Source organism: Sphaeramia orbicularis, chromosome 16 (assembly GCF_902148855.1).
Source record: "Sphaeramia orbicularis chromosome 16, fSphaOr1.1, whole genome shotgun sequence".
NCBI classification, from domain to species: Eukaryota; Metazoa; Chordata; class Actinopteri; order Kurtiformes; family Apogonidae; genus Sphaeramia; species Sphaeramia orbicularis.
Window position 1 is genome coordinate 44,884,948 of NC_043972.1, and position 16,313 is coordinate 44,901,260.

Here is a 16,313-nt window from a genome sequence, read left to right on the forward strand (position 1 = left end):
ATCCATTTCTATTACAAAAACTACCGTCAAGGCAGAAAGGTCTGATGTCAGGTTAAAACAAAGACAAGTGCACAGACCGAGAGTGTGAAACATATTCTTTGGAAGAGTACTGGACTGACATGTTAGCTAAGTGAAAGCTAACAGAATCCACCTTATTTTACTCTCCATACTGTTTCTTTTTTTTTTTTAATAACTTTCTGCTTCTTCTTCTTATCATTATTTTGACTACATCAGTTGTTGGTATTGTCACATCCTGACCCACTCTTTTTGTTGACTCCAGCCTCAAGTTAAGCATTATGGTCATCACCACTTGGCATTTTGTACTCTGTGGTAGCCATATTGGGATGAGGGGGTGGGGTAAACAAGCGAACCATCAAACATGTAACCGGTGGTGTCGGACTCTGCGTTGTGTTCTTTTTTCGTTTAATGATGAGACCCGCATGTGAGTCTTTGGAGGCAGTCTCCGTTTATTGTTCTGACTGACAAAAATGATAAAACATAAAGACCACAGTCAGCAATCCCCACAAAACACACTCCTGCACAAACCAAATAATAAAGAAATGTGTTTAAGCACATCACAAGACACAGCCTAAACTAGCCGGTTCATGTAAAAAAAAATTAAATGAACAGAGGTTAAACCAAAAATTTTTTACAAACTACATGGCTGCTTACCTCTCCCACAGAAATCCGGAACAAAAGGGAAGAGGCAAAGGCATGAAAACTCAGGTTATAGTGCGCAGTGTCACACTGTAAATTGTTCGATGGGGAACAGACCAAAACCAAAAGTTCCACACACTGACCCGGAGGCCCACAATGTCAGGTACCAAACCAAAAGAAATTAAAATAAAATGATCAGATTCTGTATAATTATAACAATACACAATATAATATACATACCCACATTGCTGCTAGATAATTGACCCTGTTACATACAGACCTGTCAATCAAAGGCTGACATGACAGACGTTACATCTTCTAAACCCTGAGACATTAATTCAATGCAACAGGCTGCTTGGAATTTGCAGTTGTAAAAGGAGAAAAGCTGCTGTGAGTATGTTCTTGTTTTCCTTTTCTTCAGTGGTTTTGTTTTAGCGTTTTAGGGTCAAAACAGGTGGAATAACAGAAAAAGACAAAAAGAAAGATTGAAGTTCTACAGGTGTTTAACTAAATAAGACACTCAGAATGTACATCAATAAGAGATTTAGGATGCTGAACATGAACTGTGAACTGGAACACACTGAACAACAACAAGGATTTGAATTCTGGCCCAGTAGTTTTTGTTTTGGGACTCTTTTTTTTCTAAATTGGTCCAAGCTGCTTTTTGGCACGTGGTTGAAAACCAAAAAGCAGTTACACGGTCAAAACTTGGTAAAAACACAGTAAAAAAAATTAAAGGAAAATCACGACAACACTGCAAATATGAAAACCTCACATAGTCCAACAGGTTGGGGGAGGAGTTACTGCCAAGGCTCTCTAACCAGAGGTTCGGAATTCACAGCAGTTCCAGGCAGTTGGAGAGAATTTTCTGTGCTGACTTGAAATTCCCACTAATACTGTAGGTGTTAATTTGAAGTTCCAAAGCAATTTACAGTGACGCTGACTGACAAAAACCCCACTTTTCATGCAGTGCAACAGTAAAAACTAAAAACTACGAGGAAAATGGTGAAATGAAAAAAAAGCCCAAACCATCTATTTTCATAGCAAGTCTTACTCACTGCTCTGGGTTTTGCCCCCCCATTCCACAGGTGGCAGGGGCTGCACTGAGCATGCTCAGATGGCTATGGAAAACACAAAGTCTATTCTCTCAGCTCCTTTTGAAATTGTTCCAACTGAACAAATGGTTTAATTTTTATGAATCTGTAAAACAAACCATACATTCGGAATGCTCACCACAGACACGTCAGGGGTTAAAGGGTTAACACAGCAATGAAATAAAGATGGACAACTACACTGAACAAAAATATAAACGCACCACTTTTGTTTTTACTCCCATTTTTCATGAGCTGAACTCAAAGATCTAAAACTTTTTCTATGTACACAAAAGGCCTATTTCTCTCAAATATTGTTCATAAATTTGTCTAAATCTGTGTTAGTGAGCACTTCTCCTTTGTCCTTTGCTGAGATAATCCATCCACCTCACAGGTGTGGCATATCAAGATGCTGATTAGACAGCAGGATTATTGCACAGGTGTGACTTAGGCTGGCCACAATAAAAGGCCACTCTAAAATGTGCAGTTTTACTGTATTGGGTGGTCCAGGGGGGTCAGAAAACCAGCCAGTATTTGGTGTGACCACCATTTTCCTCGCACAGTCTTCTTCATGAATTCTCTGAAACAGCTTTGGAGATGGCTTATGGTAGAGAAATGAACATTCAATTCAATTTAGGCAAAAGCTCTGGTGGAGATTCCTGAAGTCAGCATGCCAATTTCATATTCCCTCAAAACTTGTGACATCTGTGGTATTGTGCTGTGTGATAAAACTGCACATTTTAGAGTGGCCTTTTATTGTGGCCAGCCTAAGGCACACCTGTGCAAAAATCATGCTGTCTAATCAGCATCTTGATATGCCACACCTGTGAGGTGGATGGATTATCTCAGCAAAGAAGAAGTGTTCACTAACACAAATTTAGACAGATTTGTGAACAATATTTGAGAGAAATAAACCTTGTGTGTACACAGAAAAAGTTTTAGATCTTTGAGTTCAGCTCATGAAAAATGGGAGCAAAAAAAAAAAGTGGTGCGTTTATATTTTTGTTCAGTATAGATTGCCTGTAAAATTCCAAATCAAACAAATGAGATAGCAATGATTCCTGGAAAGCATTAGTATTTTTTGAGATAAGTTCATTGTAAGTCTATGGAAGTCCAGTGTCTGTCAGTGGTATTACAGCTTCAGGATATATCCTCATTGGCTTCATTTTGGAGGCCCCACCCCTCCAAAAATACGACCCAATTACCAACCACAAAATTATTTTAAACAACCCCAAGTAATTTGAGCTACTTGTTAAATGTTAACACATTGCAGGTACATTTGATAATAGCAATGTCAGCTTCACACAACATAAAAATAGACAAAACAGCAGGATAGCCAGTCTATTTAAGTAGCTGCACATAGCCAAACTGAACTCCATACCTTGTTAGTGCTGTGTCAGCACTTAAAGACACCCACCACTATTCATCATCACTGTGGAATAGGGGTAAAAACTTGTCAGGTTGTTTGGCCAGTTTGTATTTCTCTACACGGATACCGAACATCTTTGGTGTTGCTAGGGCAGGATGCAACAACACCACCTTTACCAACTGATCAGGGAGGAAGTTGGTGGATCATTTGCACATGGGAAAAACATCCATGATATAACAATGAGAAAAGACCAAATAAAAAGATTATTTGTTTTTGCCATTTTGACCGTGTATTTGCATGTCAGAGGCTGCTATTCCTTCACATAGCAAACAGAAGACCTACTGATCTAAAGTTTAATTAATAGAGCATTAATTTAGAAAACAACCATGAGTTCACTTAACAGCTAAAAGGGTGAAGCCGATGTGTTTTTAATCAGAGTCACTTGGAGCCAGGATTTTTTTGGAACAAACCTCTGATGACCATCAGTGTTAAAACACATAAAAATATTTCCACATTGACTTCAACTTCAAGCCATAGCAATTAACCCTCTTTTTATATACTTTTATTCTGTAAGTAAAACATTGCATATTTTCAATCATTTTGTTCATTTGTTACTTTTATGCAGCTATAAAAGAGACACAGACAGAAAAATGATATATGATATCATCATCACACAGACCACTTATTCATTTCTGAACCCGCTTATCCTCACTAGGGTCACGGGGGTTGTTGGAGGCTATCCCAGTTACTTATAGGCGAAGGCGGGGTACACCCAGGACATGTCACCAGTTCATCGCAGGGCTGACATGTAGAGACAAGCAATCACTCTCACATTCACACCTATGGGCAATTTAGATTAACCAATTAACCTATCAGGTTAATGTCTTTGAATGGTGGGAGGAAGCTGGAGTACCCGGAGAGAACCCACACAGACACGGGAAGAACATGCAAACTCCACACAGAAAGGTACCACCATCGACTGGTGTTGGAATCGAACCCAGGACTTTCTTGATGTGAGGAACAAGTGCTATCCACTTGCACCACCGTGTCGCCCAATACGCAGACCATACGACTGTGAAAGTGAAAGTGAAACTTAAGCCACTTTACTAATTCCTCTAAGAGTCGCTAGGGGGAGATGAATGAAACGTGGGAAATAATTAATATGAGAGGGGAGGGTAGGAAGTTCTCCATAAGTACCTCTCTCTCTCTCTCTCTCTCTCTCTCAAATTTCATTCTGTATGCATGAGGTACGCACAGGCCGTATGGACGTACACCTGCGGGCGCTGATGTGATATCATGACTATATATTTACTATTCCAGTTTCTGTTTGTCACCTGTAGAACTTTCCAGTTGTTGGTTCAATCAGTCATCCAGAAGCTCTTTGGACTCTTCCTCTTGTCCTTCCTCTCCTTATCCTGGTCTAATTAAAAACACCCTCATTCCCACATCAACATACGCCTACCCCTCATCAGTCTTAGTCAGTACCTTTTCACAAACACAACTTCTTCCACAATACTTCTTTTAGGTAATCTCTTGTGTGATTTTGTTCTTGTTGTTTCCTTGTCTGTTCTTTTTCTGTTTGCCTGTTCTTGATATTACACTGGTCTCTGTTGTTTCCTGACTCTCCCTCTTTTCAGTTGACTTGTCTATTCTGACTTTTTATGTGTTGCCAAGACCAAGACATTTTAATTTCAACCCTTCCTCTTTTGTAGATGAGCCTTGTTCTTGGATATTTGCACCATCAACCCACAATACCCATGACAGGCCCTATGGCAACCATTGTACATATTGAATCCTTTATGCATCATCTCAGTGGCTTTGAGCACGCATCAAACACAGTTCACGTCAGTTCTACACAACAAGCATGCATTGCTTTCTTCTTGCTTGTGTGCCCATGTGTTAACGGATGGCATGTCAAATGATAAGGCTGTGATGTGCTGATGTATTTAACTGAATGAGACAGAAAGTCTGTATGTGTCTGAGTGGGTCAACAGATGAATGCCACAGAGAGTGAATGGGTGCGACAGATTGTATCTGTGCTTTGGTGAAGATGAAGGAGGAGGTGCCTGCAAAATGAAAAAACAGCATCCCCATCACTTTTTGAGTAATATCTTGGAATTGTAAAGTAGCCAAAGACTTCTAGCAACTTTGGGTCTCACCTCTCAGATGGTCTAAATAAGCTCCACCCATCCCATCATCCTGTGACCAACACCGCCTCCACATGAACACAATTTTCCATCCAACCTCCACTTGTCCCCCCCCCTTCCCTACGGTTCTTCTATGCAGTCTCTGAGTAATGGGGACAGATGGCTGGCAGCTTCTTGCTGTTTCTTTGGGCTTGTCCACCCCCCTCTTTCTCCACCGCCCCTGGTCTCCTGCAACTGATGGCTTGGTTGCAGAGACTCCCACAGAATAGCAATGCGGCCCCTATCTCAGTCTCTGCAAGCCGAGGGGTTACGGGGAGAGATGGGAGGAAGGAGGGTGTGTGGTGGTGGAGGAGGGCAGTTAGCGAGGGAAGATTACTGCTGACAGAGGAGAAATGCTGTAGGCTCGCAAGTAAGGACAAATGTACCGAGTTTGGGATGTGAGGTTGTGTTTGTGTGCAAGACTGCAGGTGCGCACGCCTGCATGTGATCTGGCTTCTTTTCTCCTCTACATTTTTGTGAGTCTGTGGATGTGTGATCATCTCTGAGCTTATCCCTGCCTGAGGTACTGAACATAGGTTCACAAACACAGAGAGAAGGACGTTTCATGCATAGCAAGCTAACCCAGGTACAAACAGAGGAGAGAGGAGGTGGAACAGTCCTCTGAGCAAACCTCTAGCGTAAGTATAGCAGCACAGTAGGTTATGTATTTATTGGCCTTATAGTGTAATTACATTCTGTTCAGGAGATGTTCAAACTGACCCATTACAGCTTGTCTTGATGCTACTTTTCAGCTTTGCAGCCGCTCTAGCCAAGCTGCAGTTCATCCAATAAAACAGTGCTACACCCATGACTTTGATGAGCGTGATGCAATGCCAGCCTCCCCAACAAAGACCATAATTGGGTTTCAAAAAACTGTCAAGTCCAAAATATAGTATTTGTTAAGTTTTTTTCTCCCAGTGAAACTCAAAAGTCAAATTCAAAAGTTCAATCCAAGATAAAGTAACTTCTTTGGCAGACAGAAACTAAATTGGGTGTTGATATTTCACCATGGGGGTCATAGATCTGCGCTGCGCAGGCAATTTATCCCAGTCAAGAAAGACAAAAACCTAAAACGACTGAGAACAGATCACGCGAATGTTCCATTATCCTGTCAAAGAATATAAATAACGTGTTCAACCATCTTTGAAAACAAACATCTTGCCCTTCTTCTCGGACTTCATGTTTGAGTGTGTAACCAAGTGTTATATAAAAATTACAGCTAAACTGACAGAAATTAGACCTCAAACAGCATTAGACACACGTTAGAAGAGAGATTTCTGGCTCAAGTGCTGACAATTAAAGCAATAAAATATACTTACGATCCTGAGTCATTGCACTGTGGTATATTCCTTACATTCCATTTTCTCCATGTGCCACAAAAATGACATAGCACCACCATTACAGCTTTAATGAATGCTAAAACTATACAATCTCTAGAGGCTGTATAGTTTTATATTACTGATTTTGGACATTAGTGGTGACAAGGGTGGAATTAAATTCTGCATTGATCGAATCACATTGATTTAACTACATCTATCACATCTTGCATCCTGAAAAACCTGAATTAATTTTGATTCTTCACATTGATGGAAGCTAAAAATAGCTGATTTAATGCCAAAAGTGGCTGTTAGCGTCAGTTGGCATCGTGACGCTGGTTGACAGGGTGGATGAAGACAGATGCTGATGATTACTGGTGGCGCGGTGGGGATAATTATGTATAATGTGTGGCTGTTTGGGACAAAACATGGGACACTGGGAAAATACGAGGATGAATTAAAGATTGGGACAGACTAAACAGCTGGGTTTAAGTATGATGACACAGGAAAAGGAATGGGGGATAAAGACCTGGACATGAGTTGAATGCTGATAAGCTTGTAGACAGGGAGGAAAGAAAAAATGGACTTTAAGAAGCAGAACAGGGTAGGGGATGAACGTGAAGTAACAGAGATAAGGGTGATGCTGTGAGCACAAGATCTCTGGATCTGAAGACAAGCAAACAAGTAGGGGTGGCTTACATTTCTGGTCTTTCCAAGTGACAGTGGGCTCAGGCCTCCCCACTGCCAGACAGTAGAGGTTTACATTCTCTCCCTCGTTCACAGACACGTTTTTGGAGATATTGACGATTCGGGCCGGCACTGAAAAACAAGATCATGCTATTAGAATACGACCTTAAGATCACCTTTCATTTCATACATTATTGATAAGGTCTGGTGTTAGGGTACAGCCTATTAAAGTACTTAAAGGGTGATACACGTCCCCATACTTTAGACAGTCAGGCAATCAGCTGATTAATGACCTGTGTCCGAATGCTTACTGGACTGTGAAACGGTATGCTCGACTGTCTACTTAAAATGCAGAAAATTCTAAATTGCGTCAAACTGACATTAAAATTCTACTTCTAACATCAATTCTAATATGATCTTTAAGGAAGAGAAAGGACATTTGTAGAAGTGGCATTCACAGAATTTTTTACTTCCTCTTTTAAGTGAATGACCACCCCTAAACATCATTCAGTCCTCAACTTGCATGAACTTGCAGCACTATGCATGCTTGTAGTTAGTTTGATAACAAGATGGCCCTTGAATTTAAATGGCCTATTATCATTGTTTTTAATGAGCTTGGTCCTGAGATTGGGACATCTACCAGGGATCCAATTTGTCTCTATCTTGCTAGAGTTTAATACTTGCGGTGATAATGCACAGATTGGAGTGGCAAACAAGCTGCGTCTGCTTGATGTACTGACTTGAGGGTGTAATTATTTTGTGTGATATCAAGCTAGGGATGAAATTGCAGGAAAACTTGGAATTAGGTATATATGGTCATCTGAGCCAACATTTAGACCCTGCAGACACAAGTGTTTGTTTGGCTCAGAACTTTCTGTTTGTGGAGATCTTGTCTCCACCACCTGTGAGCTGTGAGCCAAGCATCATTTGCCTCATTCCAGCAGATTGTGTCTGATACATCTTGTTAAAACTTTTCACCTTCATTCTGTAGAGAAGTGTACCTGCAATCTGCACTACACAAGGGTGTATATTTGCATATAGATGGTAGGCCCATGTCCCTATAACATTATTGTCCGTACCAATACTTGAGCTAACTTGCTCTTCTCATTTTATCTTTCAGATATGAAAAGCCTGTAGAAGGTTATACATGTTCTCCCACCAGAATCCACTTAATAGAGTGAAATTCATCTAAGAATTTGATTAATCCATCCCTAAACCTTTAGTCCTGTTTACATCCTGACTGCTAGATGACAGAAGACAAGGTTAGCCTGCTACTTGACGCTAACACTTCCACTGTAGAAAGGCTTCTGAGTGTTAGCTAGCACTCTTGACTTAACTTAGTTAAGCCTCAGTTGTAAAGTTGTGTTAATTTAAATGCACTGCCCAGGACAGACAATGTGAGTTTGTCTATGTAATCACATTTGGAACTTAGTTATGCTACCACCAAAAAATAGAAGGGACATTAGCTTTTTCAAGTTATTGGTAATAAATAGGGATGACATTTGCATTACTTGTTTAAAGTGAAAAATCAAACCAATTTAAATTCATATGTCAATTACACATGCCATCGTCCTCAACAGGTGTCCTCCTCCCAAAACAAAATAATAATAATAATAATAATAATAATAATAATAATAATAATAATAATAAACAATTAAGAAGTGAGTAAGCCACAAATATACCATTTCATTTTTTAAAACACGTTCATCTTCTCATCCATCTGATCTCCCTAACTGTCAATGAAGTAAAGAGATGTGGAACCCCAAATAACAATTAGCCATTTAAAGAAATAAGTCAACTATGCTTACATTTTGATTAACTGACTAATCAATTATGTAAGCATTTCCCAAGTAATAAACTTGTCACAAGCCTCGTTCTTTTAAAATAAAACCCTGCCAGCTAATGCCTATCTACTTTGGAAATGATAGCTAGTGTTAATTAGCCAGCTAGTCTTTGGATGTTTAATGAAGGTCAACATATTTGGTTTTACAGCTTGCATCAGACATAAGAATGTAGCAAGTCCATATTGAGAATTACACTCAAACAGTGAATGCAGCTGTGTTAACAAATGTTTATACTATTCATCAGTGAATCATTTTATAGGACTGACCTTCAGGAGTTCATGTGAGTGTGTTCATGTCTGAAAATGGTACTGCAATGAAACATGTGCTGTTACGCATTAGCTAAATATTACCAGTATACAGTACATGGAACCTGTTTTTATGTGTCCCCATACCACTCTGACACCCTTGCAACATCTAATGCAAAAATATGCATACAAAAGGACACTTTCACAGGAGGAAGGCTTGAGATCCATCCTCTAAGCGGTCCTGTGGTAATACATCATGTCACTCAGGATCAGTCAAACCCTCATTCACGTTGCCGCTGACTTGATGACTGAGCCCTGTCGTGGTCCTACACTGTCTGTTATTTATGCAGGCAGTTGGACAGCCCCCCTGTGTACCTCATACACTTTTCACATCTCCTCATCCATCTGATCTGCCCTAACTTTCAGTTTATAAAGACAACTAATACTAAGCGACAGAGCGGAAATAACAAATGGGCTTGGGCAAAGTGTTTTTAATGACGCCAAGGCATGTGAGTGCTTCCGTGTGTTGTGTATCACCTGTCTGGGTTTACTGTAGCCTCACATGAGTATGGGCCAAATAAGATTCAAAGTAGACCTAATCAGGTAATTTCATTTTGATATAAGCATCAATACTAACCTTACATACTTAAATGTCATCGAAAACAAGCTACACAGTTGTCTATCATAAATCTGAGCATATATTTAAGCATAATTTAACTGAAAAGCATCACTGGAATGTAACCACACAAAATCTTAATTACTTCCCCTGATGTCAAACCTCAATCAAATCCACTTCAGCACCACGCTTGGATACATGACAAAATGCATAATTAAGCCATTTAGCAGATGTTTTTATCCAAGGCAGTCTAGAGTATCATCAATGCACCTTTTTTTCCCCAATCGCAGTCTCAATTAGATCTGCAGACTCTGGATATTAAGTTGAAAAGCCACAACTTCTATAGGATGCAATAACACCTGACAGTCAATCGAAACTGATTTCACTTCCGTCTCGACACAGACCTTGAACGATGAGGTAGACGTGGGTGATGCGAGGTTTATTATTAGCCTGGAAGGTGCAGGTGTAGGGACCCTCATCGGTTACTTGCACCTTGTTGATGTGGATGGAGAAGTCGCTGTTGTTGCTGTTGACCAGCGACACGCGCTTGTCTAGCGTCCACTTGTCTGTTCCCGCAAACATAATGTTAGAGCGGTTTAGCCAGGCCTTGTGGGTCACCTCCTCATCAATTTGACATCTGAAAGGACAAGATAAAGTTATTAAGTTAACATGAGACACTGTGTTTAAGAGGGAATCGGCAGCAGATATACAAAGACGTACAAAGAGGTACTAAGTGAAACATACTAAAACAAGCTAAAAAACCAAACAAATCAGATGAGTCCAGTATCACTGCATGAAAACCTGCCCATACAGTTCTCTCAAATAGCAAGAACAATTGGTGACAGACTCAAAAAATCATGGGAAGGAATGCTTCTAGGACCCAAAAAAGTTAGTTTGAGGAAAAAGGGATTTATAAAGTAGACGACAAACAGGAAGAAAACTCCAAGGCACTCTAAGCATTAAAATGCCTTTTTTCTCATGGCATAGTCATATATAGACCTTATTAAGGTCAATCAAACAGCTTATTAAGGTCTATATATGACCATGCCATGAGAATAAAGGCATTTTAATGCTTAGAGTGCCTTGGAGTTTTCTTCCTGTTGTCAATTGGTGACAGAAATTTTATTTTTTTAATTAGTATAGTTGCCTTTGGTTTATGTGATTACTGACCTTGACCTTTGGCGAACAAATCCACATCAGTTCATCCTTGGTTTGGTTTTAAGTGAGTGTTTCTGCTAGAGTGTGTGAGTGAAGGCATAGTGGCTACTTTCTTTTTTTTTTTTTTTTTAATACCCTTTAGATGACGGATTAACCCTTTATCAGGAAAGTGATTAGTCTTTGGTAATTTCCCCAAACATTACAAGACAGTGACAGTAACAGTTCCAGAGAGGACAATGAGTCAACAACTCAGGTCCAATGTGGTCTACAGGCTCTGTAAAGTCCACCTCTGCATGAACAGTAAGTGTACCTGCTTTGTTAGGTACCATGAAATAATTGTACTAATGTAAGGAATGATGTTCAAAGGGGTAATGAGGATGTGGACAGGTGTCTGGATCAGCACTTATGATGGTCTAATGTTTTAAAATTCATGTTCCTTTTACCTTACATGTGTTTTTCTTGTGTTTTTTAAAAAAAATATATTTTCTTCTTTTTTTGCCACTTATAGGTAAAGAACCAAATATGGTAACTTCATTGACCTTGATTTTCTACTAAAGCTGCACAATATATCGTTTGAGCATCGTCATCGTGATGTACGTGTGTGCAATAGTCACATCGCAAGCCCTGCAATGTAGGAGGCAAATGAACTCAGCATGTTCTCATCTAATTTCAAGGGTACCTGACACACATTGTGCACAGCAATCCACCAATCACAATCGTTTTTAATCAGTTTGCCGAAGCAGACCACGCCCCTGCACATGGAGCGAGTCGCTGGTAACAACATTGAAAAATGAGCAACGAACAAGAGAAAATTACTGAAAACGAAGACTTGGTGCCAAAAAAAGAAAAGCAACGTCACTTATCTGGAATTATTTCAGCTACAAGAAGGATGATATTGAAACATGTGTTCTGTGTCGACAGTGCCTTACACCTGTTGCCACAACAAGAGGAAGCACAACTAATTTGTTTGATCATTTACATCTGTACCACACAGCTATTGTATCCTACAGACTATTTTTTTCAAATCGCAATATATATTGCAGGGTTAAAAAAATCCTAATGTCAGTTTGTTCCAATATTGTGCTGCCCTATGTTCTACATAACAATAAAAGACTTTGAAACATTTCACAAAAGTAATAAAGTCTTGATAGGTCCTCTAATAAAACACTAAGGTTGAATTTCAGAGTATTTCTATGAGTGCCCTCTTAAGGGTTAAAACACACTAAGCTTGTATTTCTCCTTGGTTTGCAGAAATGAACTGCATGATGGCAACAATTTATTGTGGCACCTGGGATTAAGTCTGTGGAGGTGTTTCAGAATAATAATAATAATAATAATATTTCACTAAGTAATATCTCCTAAATTGGCATTTTGATCTATCTTTGTAAATGTGGTCCCACCAAATGCTGCGCCCCCCCTTGAGGCAAGAGTGTTTCAGGTTCAGTTAGTCATTTTTTAATCAAGTTTTCCCCTTAAGGTGTCACCTGTCTAGGACCCTGGGGATAGGCTGTACCAAGGAAATATGATGTGGCATCACTGTAAGACAGGATCATCAACAGGGGTCAAATGATTTAAAATTGTGACTCAAGATGCAATTCGTCATGGAAATCTACAATTTACCAGCAGAGTGTGTTTGGACTACATGATGAGCTTCAATATTAACCCATGGGTATGTCTACTAGCATGCTCAGTATGTAATTCAACAATGATAGACCCACTGAGTAAATATAGACAGATATGGAAATGATACAATTGTCTAGAATAGAAAACTCCCTTGTGTAGTCTTAGAAATCTGTGTACTCCCTTTGTCCTAATGGTCAAAAATAACAGTCATCATTAAACCTTTACAATAAATAGCAGCTTCATTGAATTTTAAAGCCCTATGAGGAAAAAACCTTTCATACATTTCAAACCGCATTCATGAAAGTAAGATGGAGAGCAACGCTGTCGAATGTTCGAGGTACCCAAGGAAAATATTACCAACTTTCAAGCCAAAAATAAAGGGATGATTTAGTGCGGTGTTTTTCAACCTTGGGGTCCGGACCCCATGTGGGGTCACCTGGAATTCAAATGGGGTCGCCTGAAATGTCTAGTAATTGATACAAATAAAGATAAAAACTTTCTAATAAAAAATATATGGTGAGTTGACAGAGACAATCCCAATCCATAAAAGACATGACAAACTGTGAAGCTGAAACTGAAGAACTGTGGTTCTGTTTATCTTTCAAATGTTCATTGTGGTCGGTTTCAGATGCTGCAGCTCTTTCATAATTCATAGTTTGAGTTCTTGTTTGTTCAGTATTAATTGTCAGCCTTGTAAATCCAAGCTGGACTGACTGTACATATCCTGACCAAGGAAAATAAAATTCTCCCTTTGTGCAGTAATCTACACCTGGCTTTTCTGCCTCCGTCCATAATAATATACATTATATAGACTAAATGTCATCTAAAATTAATGTTTATTTGCAACATAGTATAGCAAACTATTGCATGATCAAAAACAAATTAATTTTAGCAAAAAAATGTCTCTGTTTTGACTGTCTGGGGTTGCCAGAAATTTGTGATGTTAAAATGGGGTCACGAACCAAAAAAGGTTGGGAACCACTGATTTAGCATGTTTTGGAAGTGTATAGTAGCAGATCATTTTTGAGCTCAAAGACCAGTTCCATTGAAGATTCATGATAAAGGTTACAGTTGTGTCATTTTTATACTAATGTAGTTTAGGTTTAGTTTTCACCACATGTTAATCACAGAAACAGATGTTCCCTGTTTTACAATTCATCTGTTCCAAATCTAAGCTTAACCTAACTTCCACACAAATGTGTATGGCTTCTACAGATGTGACCTCAGTCTGAGGTATGCTTCAAAGCCAGACCATGGACAGGGGGTGTGACTTCTGGTCAGTTTTTGGCTCGGCCACTAGATGTCCTTACCCTGCTTTAACAAAGACACGCTCCTGTATCCCTTATATTATGTTTAATTGATATGACATGGATAAATATCACTGTTGAGGTAGAGCTTAGATCACCTGCCAAGTGAGTGGCAGAGACACCTTTTAGGCACATTAGCCACAGCACAGGTAGCAAACAGGCTCCAACAGGACCTGAAAACCAAACCACTGTTGACAGATTAGGAGGGATTTTAGAGGGTGAAAAAAAAGAAACAAAGGCAAAATTTCATTACTTGATTAAGATCAAATCTGTGGCTGGTGGTGGGTTTTAATACCGAGACATTATATTGAGAAACCCCACCATAAAAATCATTATCTGTGTACAAATGCTCTATTAATCTATTTTTAAAATTAATCACTGCTGCACTGATGATGTTGCTACAGGACTGCAAGCCCAGAGGAAATGAGCACCATAATAGCATCAAATGTGCTTCATCTTAATGGCCCGCATCAAAGCCAACACAACAGCATTGTCTCAAGCAACACAAGTGTTTATACCACTCGGGCATAAGAGTTTTTACATGAAAATAGAGTTTATTTATAAAGCTTTTTATTCTTTTGTTTTGTGTCTGTTGGCTGTCCTGTGCAGACTGTATTTGCACACACATCTGATTACTACTAAATAAATATGCCATTCCATCTCAACTGATGGAGCTGTGCTGTGGAGGCAGTTTTATCCCATAGAGACTAAATATAGTATAGTATTGCACTTATGGTTTAAAAAACAGGGGATTGGACTAACATTTATACATTTTAAGTGTTTTATGCAACACTAAATCACTGCACCTGTTTGTAGCCAGAGACAACATAGGCATGCAGGTGGAAAGGGAAAGAAGGTGGTGACACTAAAAGGATGGATTTTACCGCCCACATGGATTTAGTTTAGTGATCTTGGTTTGAAAATGCCCAAATACATTCTATAGATCTCACTTCTCCAAAGCATCAATGGAACGACTCCAGGCAAGAAGTGTTGATGACATTATAGATCACTATCCCTGTACTTTGATTTCCAACTTTGTGAGAGACTTGTTGGTGTAAACCAATATCGACAGAAACTGTAGCTGGCTTCGAAATAACATATTTGATTTCACTAGAGTAAGTGCAAAGCTGGCTCTTCTTTCAAGGGGAAAAAAAAGGGACTAAAAGGGAATTTGTTCAGAGATCTGCAGAGGTGTAGGCTGCAGAGAGGTGATGAAAGTAATGTTGACTTGGATATATATTTTTTGTGCTGCTGAGTGTACCACCAAGCCAGGTCGCATCCAAAAAAGCAAGTTGGCTGCTTTTCTGCTTGGGCGGGGAGGCTGATTTGTACTTTATCACTTACAGTATAGGCAGGTGTAGTTGGATGTAGAGACGGTCCATGTATAGTGCTGACCTGTGCTTCATTAATGTAATGTTCAAATGAAAAAAAAAAGGCAGAGAGTTCAAAGCAGTGCTTCGTATAGAGATATAATATATAACACTGACTATTCAAATACCAAAAAACTACTTGTCCTATGTCATGTAGTTTGGTGACTTACTTAAATTCTGTCAAAAACTTGACTGAAATCCCTAATTTTATTTATTGAGTCGCCTGTTTAGTCAATGGCATCAAATTCCCTCCACTAATATACTTAATATCACAAGTAGCTAATTTGTTAGAAAGAATTCATGTTCATGTTCGTTCTCTTAAAGGAGTGATATTTTGCTTTAAAAAAAAAAAAAAAAAGAATTATGCATTTTAAAACATTTCCCTGTGGTCTACATAAACTGTAAATGCTATGCTTGGGTCTGAATTCTTCATTAATTCAACTTCACAGGTCCATTTTCAACCGTATTTCTGAGTAATGACACCAGAAAGGTTGTTTTGAGCGCTGGCCCTTTAAATGCACATGAGCCACTTCTTGCCCCACCCCCTCCAGGTTGTTGATTGTGCTGCTCTGTCCCATTCAACCAACAACTGAACATTTTAGGTAATTGACTCGAAGTTTGGACATATTTTCAGTATGGACTACAACCGCTGCTGCAGATGAACATTTATCTCGTACTCAGAGAAATGTTCGTCCGAAGTCTTGACCTTACATTACCAGTCAAAAGTTTGGACTCACCTTCTCATTTACATGACATGAGCTGGACCACAGATGGCCAACAAGTGCTCAGCATCACTGGGAACTCCTTCAAGACTGTTGGAAAACATTTCAGGTGACTACCTCAA

The 16,313-nt window shown here is 39.3% G+C and overlaps 1 protein-coding gene across 3 annotated transcripts in view; it reads right to left on the bottom strand.

The window, feature by feature from the left end:
* iglon5 (IgLON family member 5) overlaps positions 1-16,313 on the bottom strand; it is a 263,356-nt gene that overhangs the window by 38,646 nt on the left and 208,397 nt on the right. For all 3 annotated transcript variants that reach the window (XM_030158537.1, XM_030158535.1, XM_030158536.1), the window contains 2 exons: positions 10,416-10,648; positions 7,319-7,438 (listed from right to left, as the gene is read on the bottom strand). In XM_030158537.1, coding sequence (XP_030014397.1) covers positions 7,319-7,438; positions 10,416-10,648 — 353 coding nt within the window. The remainder of the gene's footprint in view (positions 1-7,318; positions 7,439-10,415; positions 10,649-16,313) is intronic.